This window comes from Melospiza melodia, chromosome Z (assembly GCF_035770615.1).
Source record: "Melospiza melodia melodia isolate bMelMel2 chromosome Z, bMelMel2.pri, whole genome shotgun sequence".
Classification (NCBI taxonomy): domain Eukaryota; kingdom Metazoa; phylum Chordata; class Aves; order Passeriformes; family Passerellidae; genus Melospiza; species Melospiza melodia.
The window spans coordinates 36,273,455-36,289,076 of NC_086226.1; the positions used below are offsets into that span (position 1 = coordinate 36,273,455).

Genomic DNA, 15,622 nt, shown 5'->3' on the forward strand with positions numbered 1-15,622 from the left:
ACTTATTTAAATTTTAGGAAAAATTCTCCATAACATTATTTAATTATCTACAGTTTTTGTAGACCTCAGTACTCAATCAATGTGCATTAGCAAAGTCTTATTTGTGTTTGTGCCTCTGTACATCTCAGTGCCCACGTGTCTGTTCTAAGTGATTTCCTTGCAAGACTGGGTTCTTCACAACAAAGAAATGTTTTTGTGAATAACCCCATGTGATGGGTAAACCTTGCCTTGATGCCAGGTGCTCACCAAACTGCTCTATCACTCCCCCTTCCCTAGCTGCACAGGAGAGAAAATAAGATGGAAAACAGCTTGCATTTTTAAATGAAGCAGTTTACTAAAGCAAAAGAGAAAGTTTACTCACATACAAGCAAAGAGAAAATAAATAATTTTATTTTCTACTTCTTACCAGCAAGTGATGTCCAGCACTTCTAGGAAGCATCAGCACAGGCAGAGGTTGCTCCGGAACGCAAACACTGTAAAAAAAAAATGCCCCACCTTCATCCTCCTCTTCTTAGCTTTTTTATCTGAGCTGATATGATGTGGCATGAAACAGACCACCTTTGGTGTGTTTGGGTCAGCTTTGTGTCCCCTTCCAAGATCTTGCTCACCCCCAGCCTACTGATGAATGTAAGGAACACCGTGGTGGTGCTGTGCCAGTACTGTACAGCAATACTGTAACTACCAGTGCAAAGCACAGCTCTGTGAGGGCTCCTGTAGGGAAAATTTACTTCACCTCAGCTGGACCCAATGCATCCCAGTCTTGCAATAAAATCATATTAGGGCAGCGAGTGGCTACTGTCACAAAGAGAGGACTTTAGTTGCAAGTTTACTACTTTTGATAGGCAGAGAGAAATGCCTAGGTCAGTGAGTAGGGTTAAAATTAAGAGTATGCTGAAAGCACTCTGAAGAGGTGTACAAGGGTAATGTGATAGAGAAACTAAAGAGGTAGGCACAGCATTTCACAGGAGAGCTAAATTTGGCTTTACATCCAGTTTTCTTGAAAATCACAAAACAATGTGTTAACACAAATTGTTTCATCTTTTTGTCCTCTGATATACCAGTAACACTGTGTTCTACTTCCTCTTACAGAAAACTGATTCTCACTATTAACAGGTTATGGCTCTGATGACGCTGGAGGGTTGGGCCCCTTGTTATTTAGGTTTTCTATATCTGCTCTCTATTTGGACATGATTTCATAACAGTTTACTTTTTCGTCAAGCATCTGAGAATACTAGGTCTAACTTCTGTTTTTCTGCCTGAAGGTACTTTTTCAGAGAGAAAATGTATTTTTTGGTATGCTGTCACTACTGCCATGCATTATATTCGATTTTGGAATGTGTACGGAAGATTCTATTGCAATATCTATGAGATTGCCTTGAAACTGGAGCTCTGCTACACCATTAAAACTGCACTACAAGTAGGAGCCTTACATGCAGTGCTGGAAGCCACCAGTTTCCAGCTATTACCTTCCACTGCTATTCCACCTGTAATTCTGCTAGTGACAGACTGCCCAGGTCTGCACTGTGGGGCCCAAGGCTCTTGAAGCTATTGGGTCTGAAGAGGTCCTTTCTCCCCACCCAGGGCCTCCCAGGTTGCCGAGTTCCAAAATTCCTCTGCTTAGCAGCACAGGTCTTGCAGGAAAGGTCATGGGTGGGCCCTAGGTGCTCCCTTTGATCCAACAAGCCTCCTCCTAGCGCCAACTGAAGGGTGAGAGGATCACCCTCTCCAACCAAGGGCAGCTGCAATGAAGGCTACATGCTGCATGCTGCACCAAGGCATGCTGCACCAAGGGCTACTGGCCACACTTGCTACAAGCCACCAGTGTCCCAGGCCCCAGTCGCTCCCTTGCCTTGTACCTGGCAGCAGCAGGTCCCTCATTTTCCCTCAAGTCTCTCAGAGGGTTCCTATGAGCATCTGGTCTCTTCTACTGCTGTCTGAAAGCCTCATTTCAAGTACTAACAGCATCACCCTTCCTTGCAGTTCAGGCCCTCTTCTCTGTGGGACTCCCTCATTTCCAGCTCTTTGCTCCCTTTTGTTTTCTGTACCTGAATATTGTCTGTGAGAATGTGACTTGTATTTCAGTTCTGCAATCTAACTATTTGAACCATTGCTTTGTATTAGGGATAAGCATTAGGTATGGAAAAAGTAGCAGCTGTTTGGCTTAAAGGAAAACATGAAATGAGCACTAAATCTAGTGTTTTAAACTGCATCAGAAATACTGTGCTCAGGACGTTGTGCTTATGGAAAGTAATTTGCAAGGGTGGATAAGCATTACTGAGCTGTGAAAGATTCAGTTAACATATAGCTTGCAATACTTGAGTCAGGACACTTCAGCCCCTCATATTTAGATCAATACCTGATTAAAAGCTTTAGAGGTGCACTTGGAATGTGCAAGAAAACATATGGCAAGGCTGGTAAAGGTTCCTGAGATGGCCAAGAAGAGTTCCTCATGAAAAGTCATGTTGCTGAAGTAACAAAAGTATTCTGCATGGCCCAATCATTAGATCATCAGGAATTAAATTTCTTATAACAGTAGTCTGCAACATCTATTTTTGCAGCTGCGTAACACAAGGGGGAGTGTGGCTCTGAACTGCATCCATTTCATGAGGCATGGCTGGATGCTGCAAATGGCTGAAATGTTTATACTTAAGTATTGTTCAAAGTAATGGAAAAAAAAAAAAAAACCTGGCAAAATATGGCAAAATATTCACTTTTGTTTGCCAGATGTGGAAACACTGACTGGGACAAACCTTTCATGGACTGTCTTTTAATAGAGAAAGTGGTAGCAGATGAATCAGATGCTCTACAGAGAAATTCTCATTTAACTGCTAATGTTGGTAATTTATGAAGGAAACTTTGGAGAAAAAAACAACATTAAAAAAAAAGAAAACAAGCAAAAAATGGGTAAAAGCTTTCTACTGAATTTTAAGTATGCACTGGCAAAATACAGGATTTGTAAGTATTGTGCTATGGCTCTTAACATCAGTGTTTTAGCATATTTTATTTATTTTCATCTGCAAAAACTTCCACTTACAACAGAATAATCAACAACTGGTTTTGAATATGGAGAAGGTATTTTTTGCTGAGAATGTTCCTGCCAAAAACTACTTCAGCTGAAAGCTATGGCTTCACTACAGAGAAACTGAGGTTTACTAATAAATATTGAAACAGATAGTAACAGCTGGTTAGCTGACATAATACTAAGTCCTGGAAAAATGAAAGAATTATGTAAAATTGTCTCATTTGCTATCTGGCATGAGCAATGAATTATGAGGTGGGACTTGATGCATGCAAGGGTTAGAAATCATGCTGAAAACCTCCAAACAGATAAAACATCTAAACAAATTTTTTTTCTGCTGCATTTTAATTTTATGAAAACACACTGGATGATTTCCTGACTCTGCAGTATACAATGTATGGTGTTATTTAATTGCAAATGTAGTTAATGTATTATAGATTGAATCATTATGTGCTTATATTTTAAGACATTTGAAGACACACAATAATACACACACAAAAAATTTTTATTAGAGTTACTACTTACCAAACTCACTTTGTTTTGTAATACTGCCTATTTTATGCCACTTTCAAAAAAAAGGTGGAAGTAAAACATTAATGTTTATCTGCACCAAATTTTCAACTTTTGTTTAAAATTTAAATTCCAGTTTAAAATTAAACTCCAGTTTTCAAACTTCACATTTATAACAATTCTATTATATTCTTATGCCACAAAGAAAACTTCTTGCCCTACTCCTAAAAAATGTGACTGAAAAGGAGAAGAAATTCATCCAAGTGAATTCAGAATTTTCTATCTAACACCTTTGAATTACCTTGTTCAGACATGGTTTTTTGAGGTTTAAAAACATTATCCCCTTATGTAGAATTACATGCTGTGATTCCCAGCAGGATAACCTCACAGCAAAGAAGAAAGATGTTTTTTTCACTCCAGTGGGCACCTACCCAAACAGTTCCAATTGCATGTACTGCCACAAAAACAGCAAGGAGCAAATCTCCTAGCAGACACCCAGTTTAATTAAATTAAAAAAAAAAAAAAGAAAAGGAAAAAAGCTGAGTTTTTACATTTTCCTAGACACAAACATAGTCACACATATGGGTATTAAAAGTATATCATAAAACTATTAGTTTATCTACTGACATTTAGACTTTTATATAGCTTTTAAAAAGGATTTCTTGAAATTCCCTTTTGAAGAAAAAATGATTCTGTAATCCAAGAAGTGTTCTCTGTAGAACAGATACTAAATTTCATAAGTAGAAATGCTGCCCTGAAAGGTAACTGGATAGAGATTCTATTTTCAGATTAAGATTCTCAAATCTTAACTTTTGTGCATTTTCCCTCAGTTTCTCAGTGGTGCAGATACTCCTCCTTTGTTAATATGTGTTTGGAGATTCAGAGTCAGCAACATTATCTCAGGTTGTCAGCTAACCCCCTCATCATATTTTGAAGGAAGTTTAAAAATAATTGTAGGTCAAGATGAGCTACTCCATTTTTGATACAAGCAATTTTATGGGGAGAAGAATGTAATTGTAAAACACATTTCTAGAGCTGCTAACGTGACTCTTCTAATTGAAACTGCTGTGCTCAATACAGCAACCCTAAATTTTTTCATGTGTTTGCTGTAAAACAGATAAAAAGCAGATGCAGAACTCTCGCAGCTGTTTCAGTTTACCAGTGTTAACTTGTACAGCTGACTGCCATCCAGAGGCAGCAAGTTTAAAGTGGTTTCAGCGACTTACACTGACCATGTAGCATTCATCTGTTAGTCTCATCATAGGCAGGATTCTAAGATTTCTAGATGTGTAACCTTGAACCTGGGGAAAACAATTACTACACTAGAAATTTTATCTGGGAAAAATATTTTCATAATTTTTCTGGGTAGGTCTATAAATTGGTCTTATACTTTCGCTTTAAATGATTTTATAGAATTTTTGGGATTAGATTGTGGTGGATTGGAGATTGGAGATGTGGTGGATTGGAGATTACTACACAGAACCAAGAGTTTGTTTTCTGTAAGATGTTTTTCTGTTCTACATGAGTCTTTTTAAAAAAACTACATAAATTATACTGAGGCATGCATAAAAATGAGAGCAGTTACCTGATAAACCTTAAAGGTATAACAATGGAAAGGGGATAAAAGCCACTTATACTTGGGAAGCACTGTGGATCTGCTGGAGTTTAGAATAAGGTCTGTTGTCTTTGAAATGTTCTGAAGTTAACATTTTCTGATTTGTCTGTATTTGAAAGTTAGTTCAAGTTAATCTGACGTGTAAACATGTCAGTGAAACTGGAACATGTGTCTGAACACAAACAGAAAATAGGAGTATCATCAGCAGTAGTTTGTACCTGCAGTCTACCATGAGTAGTAGGAGTTGTCATTTGAAGATTATGCCTCTTGATTAATTTGCAAGAGAAGGAACATTCATGCTGTAGAAGAGAAACTGGTTTCCTGTGTTCTGCATCACTAATCTACACAAAACACTGATATCTTGGTTATACAATAAGGAAAGTTACTGTGTATGAGAACAAATTTAGGTAGCACAGGCTATACAAATATATTGGCTTTTAGTGGCATTCTCGTACTGCTTTCCAAAGAGCAGTCAAAGAAAAATACTTTAAGGGATATTATTGAACAAAGTTATAAAAGCCTTGAAAAAAGTCAAGATAAACAGTATTTGCTGCTTTCCCCATACTCATAAGCCAGTCATTTCACAGCAGCAGGAGGCTACCAGGTGGTCAGACACAGTTTTCTCTTTATAAGTCCATATTCACAACTCCCAGTCTTCTTCTTGTCATCAGCAAGCTTGAAAACGGCTGTCAGGGGAATTTGCTCCATGACTTTCTCAGGAACTGAGGTGGGGCTGATATCCCTCTAATTTTACCAGAGCTCCTTTCCTGCCCATCTGCAATCTAGGGGTGACATTCTCCTCCCCAAACACTGTGACATTGAAAGATAATTAGAAGTGGCCACACAGTACACTGGCTAGATTCCTCAATGCTCACAGAAACATCCCATCATGTCCTGTGACCTTGAGTGTGAACAATTCCTTGAACCTGTTCTCCTCAGCTATGGGTACATCTTCTTTGCTCAAGCTTTCTCATTAGTTTCCAGGGCTTTAGATTTCCAGAGGCAAGTTTTACCAGTGCTGCAGGAGTTGTTGAATCTGAAGTTAAATTTGACTTCTCATAAATTGCTTAAAACTTAGAACTATTTTGTTTTTATCAAATAATTGTTAGCTCTGTGGCTAACGTTATTTTTGAAGTCTTTAAGGTTCCATTTAAGGGAAGCTGATGAAACCTTCTAATGCTTCCTTCTTTTACCTCATGTGATTTTGATTCCCTCCCCCTGCAAAGCGCAGCAAATGCCAGAGATGTCCACCTCTATCAGACCACCTACTGTCTGCTTAAAAGGTGACTTCTTGTAATGAAAAGACTTTTCTCCTGATCCTCTAAAACAGCTTTTACTGTAACTTCCCTCTGAATTACCAGTATTTTTCTACTGGTACTTGCAATTAACATTACCCAGAGTAAATGCTTTTTAATCCTTAGTGGAAGATCACAAAACACAGTCAGAAAAATGGTTAATAGTCACTCTTGTTTAACGGCTTCACCATTTTACATTTTACAACCTGAAATTTAAGTTTACCTCCAAAGAACCTGCGAGCCTGTGTAATGCCTCGTGTTTTGCTAACTAACCTGACAATCAAGGTGGAAGTGAAGGAATTTATTTACCGAAGCTTTATTTACATGCACAAAAGCAGTTAAGAACAATTAAAAACAGCTGAGCAAAACTGAATAGTAACTTGTACACATATTAATTCGCTTTGATTACAGCTAGTTTTCTCTAGGCCTACAGCAACTTGTAAGATCCAGGTCTGTTAGCCATTGACTAGAGAGATGATGTTTGGGCACTGCTTGTACAATGATTCCCTTTCTCATGTCTTTTCTTTTTATTTAACATTTCTTTCTCAGCAGCTTGGAGGGTTTTTATTACAGGAGAGGGAGTGGCTCCTTAACACTTTTAAATTTTGAATGGTTTTACTAAAATAGTCATTATTTGCTCCCAACCTTTTAGTGGCAGCATGTGTGATCCAAGCATGCTTTCAGCATTAGATTTTTGGAGGTCTGGGATTGGTGTGATTTTTTTTTGCCTATTCTTCTTGAAATACAAATTCATTTATTTTTCCAAGCTAATTTTGTACAGTGGCAGGGACTGATAATTACAAAATTTAAACACTGTTTTTCTTGCTTTGTTTTCAGAGAGCAGATCAGTAGCTCAGAATTTTTTATGTACTGTTATAGGCTTTATCTGAAGGAGGGTACCACAGTCAGTTCTGACATGAGAAGGCTCTTCTTTGTGAATTTTAAATTTGTTCATTTTTATTTTGGACCCTCCGCTAAGAGTTGCAAGGAGACTGGATCAGAATATTCATAGCAGAAATACCTTGTACATCTCTGCTAACCATCTTTGGATAAGATGTACTAGTGAAAGCATAACAAAATTCTATGTAAGGTTCCTATTCATAGAATAATAGTATCTGTTTCATTTTCCACAACATATAAAAATTGTCTGGAAGTTCCAGTTAAACTTCTCTCAACTAGAAGCTACCAGAATGGCTGAAAAAAAAGGGATTTAAAAAGCATTTTTGTATTTTTGGAATATGGATTCCATTTAGAAAGAGAATATGAGTGCACTGATAATGATTTTGAAATAAACCCTATCTGAAACATATGCATAAATGTACTTATACGAAATGCATCTCTGACAATTGCTTAGAATTACATTTCTGTAATGTAATGAGCATCAATAAAGAAAGCACTACCCAGACTTATTTATGGAGATTCTGTAACAACTGACCTACTTGTTCAGGGAACTGTCACAAATTTGCAGTATTTTTCAACCCAGATAGCTTCAAACATACTTCAATCTCTTCTCAGCTGGGGAATGGAAAGTCTTAGAAACTGCCGGAAGCCTTAAACCTTTCAAGTGCCAAGATGCACAGCTCCGTACCACTAGGAAAGAGTGCAGTTTGATCCTTAGTAGTGATAGCCCACACATGAAGTGCTCAGCCTCATTTTCTCCAGCCAATGTAGTCTTTAAGGAGAACCTGAATTACAACTGCAGGCAAGATAAATTTAATTGGGATAGCGTTGCAGTCAATTTATAACAAACTATTTACAATCCGTTCTATTACGGGCCCTTCCTGTTTAGACAGAGGGTGTATTCAGAGGTTTATTCCCTAGGGTGATTAAACTGTCTCTTAGTAAACGTGGCCACCAAGCGCCCAATTAAAAGGGAAGTCTCATTTTCCTCCGGGGCCTCGCCCCTCAGAGGCCCAAGCTGCCCACGGGGTCGCCACGGCACGCCCTGCCCCGGCGCGCGTCAGCAGCGGCCGCTGTGCGCGCGCAAAGAGCGCGGCAGGGGCGGCCCCTCACGGGCCACGCCTCTTCCTGGGCGGGGCCCGGGCTCCGCGCCGGTCCTGCCCTACGTACGGCGGCCCAGCCGGCTCCATATGAGGCGGCTCCTGGGGAAGCGGCTCCCCGGGAAGCGAGCGATCTCCACGCCGCGGGCGGCCGGGGGCCTCGCCGGCAGGGGCCGCCAGTCCCTCCGAGAACTCTTCTGGGAGCGATCGACCTCTTGGTGGGCGGGCCCGCGCCCCCGGGTGCGCGCGGTAAGGCTGGGCAGGCGCCGCCATGATGAACAGCGGCGGCATCGGGGTCCCGTTGGGCTTCCCCCTGGGCCCTACGTCCGTCATCCAGGTCACCAACCTCTCCTCGGCCGTGACCAGCGAGCAGATGCGAACGCTCTTCGGCTTCCTGGGAGATATCGAGGAGCTGCGTCTCTATCCCCCGGAGTAAGTGGGGCCCCTGCCGCTCTCCGCAGCGACGGAGCCTAGGGATGAGGGAGAGGCGCGGAGGGGCCGGGGGGTAGCGGGAAGGGCAGGGGCAGGAGGCCAGGGGCGCCATTTTGAGTGCGGGCACCAGGGGGGCGTCACGTGGTTCCCCCCCTTTGTATGGTCGGAGCTGCGGAGAAGGAGCTGCGCCCGCACTTAAGATGGCGGCGCCGGCCCTTTTCTCTCTTTCCTAAAACCCGCTTTCTGTAGCTTGTCTGTCTCCTCGCCCACACTGGTTGCAGGCGAGCTAGACCGGGGAGTTGCAGGCCCGCCTTCGCCCGACTGCCTTTATTCTTTTTCTTTTTTCCCCTTGTGTTGGAAGGGCGCTGTGCTCCCAGAAGGGGCTGTTCGAACAGAAGCCAGAGTAGCTGAGGTTTTGTAGCAGGCAGAGGAGGGAACCTGCCCTGCCTCGGAGTTGCCCCCAGTAAGGCTTGTGCAGTAAATTAGTCCCAGGGCGTCACATCGCTCGCTAAGTTATAGCGGTTCGTGGTGTCAGCGGCGTGCGAGGGGTGCGCTCAAGTGGCAACCTCGAGAGGTTGCCTCTCTCGAGAAGGTGATGATCAGCAGTAAAGAGGAGGAGATGATTTTTTTTTTTTTTTCTCTCGTTCTCTCGAGGCAGCAGTTGTCCTGGGAAGCGAATAATAAAATTAAATCGGACTAGTGGAAAGGAGAGGGCATTATTAGCATCCCAATACGTGAGCTTTGATACAAAAATGCTCAGGCTAATAAAACTTTGTTTTGCAAAAGGGAAGAGCCAAAAAAGTTGGTGTTTATTTGTTTTTATATAGCTACATAACATCTGATTATATTTGAATACCAACCATTCAGAAAAAATAACCACTTAATGTGTAAAGATATGCTTAAAATGAGATATGCCTTACTGATATCTATAGGGTGGATTTTTGTACTGTTTTCTAGGGCTTTGTCCTGGACTTGTTCCACAGTTGATTGTTTATATTTTTAGTTTTCTCGTGACTGAATCTGGTTTTTTGTTACAGCTGTTGTTCTTGTCTTTCACTAGGTTATATAACAGGTTTTAAGGGAAATGGCACGTTCTTGACATTCATATACAGATAATGTCTGTGCCAATATACAATTTTGCCAGGGTATATATACGCATAAAATACTAAAATCCAGTACCATAATAGGGAATAACTTGGGAATGTCAAGGTCATGATGCTGATTAATTCAGTTTTCAGAGATAGGATGCAGGATTGTGATTACCTGCTTTACTCTTGGTTTTATTTACTGTTATTTATGCATATATGTTAGAAGTGAGGCACTTCTCTTGCCGCATACTTCTCGACATTTGAACTGACATCCAAATTGCTACCTTGGGAGAAAACTAAGTATGCCTAAAAACTCTAATGCCTTTCCTTAGAACCAAAAAAAAAAGTGCCTCCTGTTGACTTTCTGAAAATGTATTTAAATAACGTTGTGATAAATTCATAAAATAGTACTTGATTGACAAGCGGCTGGGAAGGTAAGGTATCCCAAACAAAACATAGATCACTATCAGTTTGCAATACAGTTAAAAACTGAAGCTGGTTTGCAGGATGTGAGAGGTCTTTTTGCCTTGATGTGTACTCCAGTATGCTAGCCACTGCCCCAGCCTAGTGGTGTTTTCAGTTTAGCAGGAGACCAGTGACACCTGTAATTGGATTCTTAGTCCCAGACATGCACAGACAGTCCCATACACTTGTAGCGCAGTTAAAGTTTGCCTTTCAGAGTAGGCCTCAAAATTACATGTGTAGCAGTGAGCATTCAAATGTGACCTTAGGAAGATTTTTGAACAGTTAAATGTTGAAAAACTTATTGAGCAACAATTGGGTTTTGGCAGAATGAGTTGTTTGAAAGCCGGGAGTCGCAAACTGTCTCTATTAGGTGTGGAAAGACCTGCTGTGTAATACTGCTTGCTACTGAATAGTCTGGAGTGGTCTTGAAAGCTAGAACTCTGTTGGAGAAAAAACTTTTGATTTAATAAAAAGTTGGGTGACGGACTGGTTTGTCATAACCCTTCCCTAGTCAAGGGCGAGACTGGATTGGCCTCCGTGTTCTGCAACCAGGAAGTTCTGCTCTGGTTGCAACCCAGCAGGCCTTGAGAGATGGAGACACATGCCATACCAGACCTTGGCAGTGGGGTTTGGGGCCTCCTCTGGTTTGGAGCCTAAAAGTGTTCTCTTCATGAACCAGAGTATTTGGACAAAGCCTAGTTTAGCATTGAGGGCTGCCACCCAAGTCAATCTCACTTGTATCCCTTATCCATTTTGACACAGGTGGATGGGCCACCTTCACTTAAGGGACATGTCATCTGAGAAAAAGGGTTGTCATCTGTATAGTCCAATAAAAAGAATTGTTATATCCTGCAGTGACAGCAGTGTAGGTGAGACTTTTGAGGCAAAACACATAGAGCCTTATTTAAACTGATCTGCACAATTAATCCATAATATTCTATTTTACTAAGTTATTAATTTCTGTCATGTCTTCCACACCTCACACACTCCACCTCCCTGCCCCACCACCCCACCTCCTTGCTCCACTTGAGAAAATTTGGACAGTTGGAGAAATGTTTTATAGCCTTTTTTTTCTTATTACCGTAGATTTCTGAAAAAGTCCTTCTTAGGAAATACTTTGGTTGATTTTTATTCTGTTAGGAGATGAATGTTGCTGTCTTTCTACAAAGTGAAACAAAAATGGTAGAAATGTCCCAATACTATTTAGATATTTATTTCCTCTTAATTTTTTTTTCCTAAAGAGACTAACTGAATTTTAGTAACTTTGAATCAGAGATATAAGAGTTGCTTTTTGATGTCAAGGCTGTGTTACCTAGGAGAAAGATCACGAGTCTCCCTCAATTCAGCCTCAGGAAAGGCTAGCAAAATAAAGATGACAAAAGGAATTAGAATAGGACTTGAATGTTTTAGCAAAAAGTCCTCTTAAAAAGGGTGATGGGAAGACTTTTGAGGGCCCCCTTCATAAAAAGAGAGAACTCAATCACTGTTCAACCTTCTAAAATTTTAGATCTCTTAGATCTTAATGGTTTCTCTTGAGGCAACTTTTATGTGTTTTTAGTAGAGAGCGGCACCTTGTAGAGAATTTCTCCTTTCTGACCTCTGGAAAGCGCTTGGTATCAAGAAGTCTTTGTATGCCCTCATTTGCACCAGTGTTCAGACAGCTTATATTTTTCGACATATTGTCCACATAGCTTTTGTGTTCTAAATCAAGGAATACAGGAGAGGAAATCTTACAAAAACACACTTGATAGTGCAGGCTCTATAGATGTTAAAATTTATAGGGATTACTGGGGAGATCTGAAACTGTGTGGAGCAGAATTATATTTTTGAGTTGGCAATGAAAGCAAAAAAGGAAAAAAAAGTCAGGAGATATTAGAAGTCTTCAGCAGTGTGGACCATAGAACCTTCAGTGGTGACTTCAGCCATTTGGGTTATAATACGGAGAGATATATCTAAAAAGAGACAAACAAACACCATACAGTGATGACAAGAAACTCCAAGACACGAGTTCCTCCCTTCCCTTAGAGTCCTCTGCCCCACCAAACCAAAGCAAATAAAAAAAATACTTTGTGGTGCTCAAAGTATCTCTAGAGTACTGAAGAAGTCACAGCTGGCTGTCATCTCTGATGCTAGAAACTGGTCTCAACAGAGATCTTACAGCTAGCTCCGAAGCTGTTCTATGCAGTTAGTTCCTTCCTGAATGTGGAAACTTGAAATGGTAAAAGCATTATCCACCACAAATAAGTAAAAGTGAGCAGAAGTGCAGTCAATCTTAAAATGTTTCTCTATATTGTATGACGTTTCTGTCTCCCACTCTCTGTTTAGTTTTTCTTCCCCTATGTTGTCTTTTCTTACACAATTTTCCATCATAAATGTTTCTGAATGCCATTCTGAATTTGGCCATCTCTAGATATTATACATTTGTGCTACTGTCCTGGTAGCCAGAAACATACTACTCTGCCTGCTTGAGGCTTACATTTGTGGTTTATTCTTATAATCACTATGATGAGATCATGTGTCTAAAACTTCTGATTTGTATTTAAATCCTGAAATCTAATAGAATTTCATAGAATAACTGAGGAAACACGTCCTTGGAATTCGAGGGGACTCCAGGATGGGTTGTGTTAAACTTGAACTGCTGCTGGTGATTCCAGAAATTTGGCAAATGTTTCCATTTTGGTTGAGACAGGACCAGGGTGAAACAGTCTGTGCAACGTTTTTTCCATGATTTCAAATGAAACTTGCTGATATTCCAGGAATACAGTATTCTCTCTTTGAGTGTTTACCTGTACTTCCTTCATGCGAAGAAGTAAGCTGCTAATATAAAGGTTACAAACCTTGACTAGGGAATCCATTTTTAATGCAAACTTAGGTTGTTTTGATCAAGCTTGCAATGTTTCCGTGTTTTCTTTTGGTGTAATGGAGAAGTGAATTACAGATTTTCTTCACTTTTGTATCCAAATGGTGTGGTGCTCCTACTTCCTCCAATGTTTCTCTGTGCTACATTGTGCCGAACTTCGGCAAATGGTTTTTGTTACCTTAGTCAGCTAAGACCCAGTATTTGAAAGCCCTCTCAAGAATTGTTTTTATCTTTGTAAGAATTAATAAAACTACTTTGGTGAAAGCCAAAGAGAGAATATTGATTATTACAGACTAGTATCTGTAGTGGCTTGTTGTCTTTCCTAAAAAAAATATATATTTTCAGGAAAAAAAGATAAACTATAAAATATTTACTGGCAATTGTAATTGTCAAGTAAATATGCTCCTTCAAATAGTAATTTGAAATGTACTATTCAGTGTTGTGTAGCCAGATAATATAAGAAAATTAGTCTTGTTAATTAGTGATTTTGGCGTATGTAAGTTTTCTTTAAAAAGGTGCCCTATCTTTTTTCACTGATACAGCAAGTGGCAAGTTAGTAGATTTCTATACTTTAGGCTTCCTTTTCTATGAAAAAAAATCTTTTTATCCCTAAGGAGTAATTGTTAAAAATATATCCATACAGTTATGACTAATTGTTATTTTTTCCTTTTATCTTGCAGCAACGCACCTCTTGCTTTTTCCTCCAAAGTATGTTATATTAAGTTTCGTGAAGCATCAAGTGTTGGTGTGGCCCAGCATCTAACTAACACGGTTTTTATTGACAGAGCTTTGATAGTTGTGCCCTGCGCAGAAGGTTAGTATTTTAGAAATTCTTCTGTAATGTTGGTCTTCGTTGTATTTGTTAATTGTTTTAAGCTTTCTATGTAAGGTGATGCTCTGTTGTTGTTTTACTTTATTTGATTGCTTTTTGGAAAAAAAAGGCCTTGAAACAAAATTGAAAACTGAATGAAAAAAGCCCCAGTTATACATGTTTAATTGAAATTCAGCATTGGCAAAAAGACAGTTGGTTTAAGTTATAACTCAGGTTTCTGTAGTTATTGCTTATTTTGAAGGAAAAGAGAGAAGAATAATTCCTTCTACTATGGTTTGTGTAGGCAGGTGTATTTGCACACAGAGTTCTCACTGAAGTCAATGGAGCTCTGGGAAGATCAGGCAATTCCCTGACACTTAACATTGCAGTTTGAATCTTAATGTATCACCTTTGCTGTAGAGACTTTTTTGCTGATTTGTGCTTTTTTAAAGATACTGATTATTTCTGCAGTTTTAGAGTGAATCCCAGTTTTGTCTTGCAGACATGATATACTCATTTGGCCATTTTAGAGTCATCTAATCCAAGATACTTAGCACTCAAAATACTGTTTGAATATAAATGTTTATCTGCTAGTTTAATTTTTAAACTTTTTTCTTTCTTGTTACTGTTGAAAATGTTACTTCATGTGCCATAAAACAATTTCCTTATGTATACTGGTACTCCTTTTTGTTTTGGGTATCTGTTTAAATATGCAGTGATTTGTCCAGAACGCTCCCATCATTAAATGTTCTTAAGAACATTACTGATGTAATGTAACTACATTAAAAGTCTTCATGAGATAAAATACTTGATTAATACATTGACAGATGTTCCTTCCCCTAGCTCTGAGGCCATGCTTTTATAGATGTGTTGAGTACATGACTATTTGTGTTCTTAGTAGAAGCATCTGAGATTTGAATACAGTTACATGAAGCAGGGTCTTGTGGCAGGCATATCAATGGATTTAGGCAGAGCCCCATTGACTTCACTGGGATCACTGTGGAATTTAGCCTCTGACTGATAGCTGGACCTTTTGCCTCCTTGGAATGGAATCATTCCAGCTGATGGAGTGAACCTGACTTTACTTTCAACTGGAGTGAACCTGACTTTACTTTCAACTTAGTTGCTGTTTTGCCATGAACAACAATATGTAGAGTGATTGAACTGTAAATTGCAACAGATCAAGAAATACCTCTTAATAACATCTCTAGCTGCAAGAATCAGGTTTTGGTTCAAAAAAAAATACTATTGACTTCTTGCAGTTTGTTAACAATGGTCCCAGAGTACCATGTTTTGGCGTGTTTGCTGCATCATGATCTAGATAGTGTGAGATGAGTGCTGCTATAATACTCATTTGGGACGTTCTTAACAAGCTGATAGGTCTCAAAAATTTCACAAACTATAAAAGTACTTTCACTAGAGGCTATATTGACCTAAAGTGTACTGCCTATTCTTGTAGCTTTCTTAGGCAGGTCATACAGCACATACGTTTATCTTTGTAAAGCCTAGGTTTTTAGTTCCTTTTGT

At 39.6% G+C, this 15,622-nt stretch overlaps 1 protein-coding gene across 2 annotated transcripts in view; it reads left to right on the plus strand.

The window, feature by feature from the left end:
* Positions 1–8,514: 8,514 nt before the first annotated feature.
* Positions 8,515–15,622, plus strand: part of SREK1 (splicing regulatory glutamic acid and lysine rich protein 1) — a 33,029-nt gene continuing 25,921 nt past the window's right edge. Inside the window, exons 1-2 of one of the 2 annotated variants that reach the window (XM_063179844.1) lie at positions 8,515–8,871; positions 13,965–14,098. In XM_063179844.1, coding sequence (XP_063035914.1) covers positions 8,711–8,871; positions 13,965–14,098 — 295 coding nt within the window. In that variant the 5' untranslated portion in view covers positions 8,515–8,710. Of the gene's footprint in view, positions 8,872–13,964; positions 14,099–15,622 lie in introns of those variants that run through there. The other variant, XM_063179845.1, reaches the window with a different exon arrangement.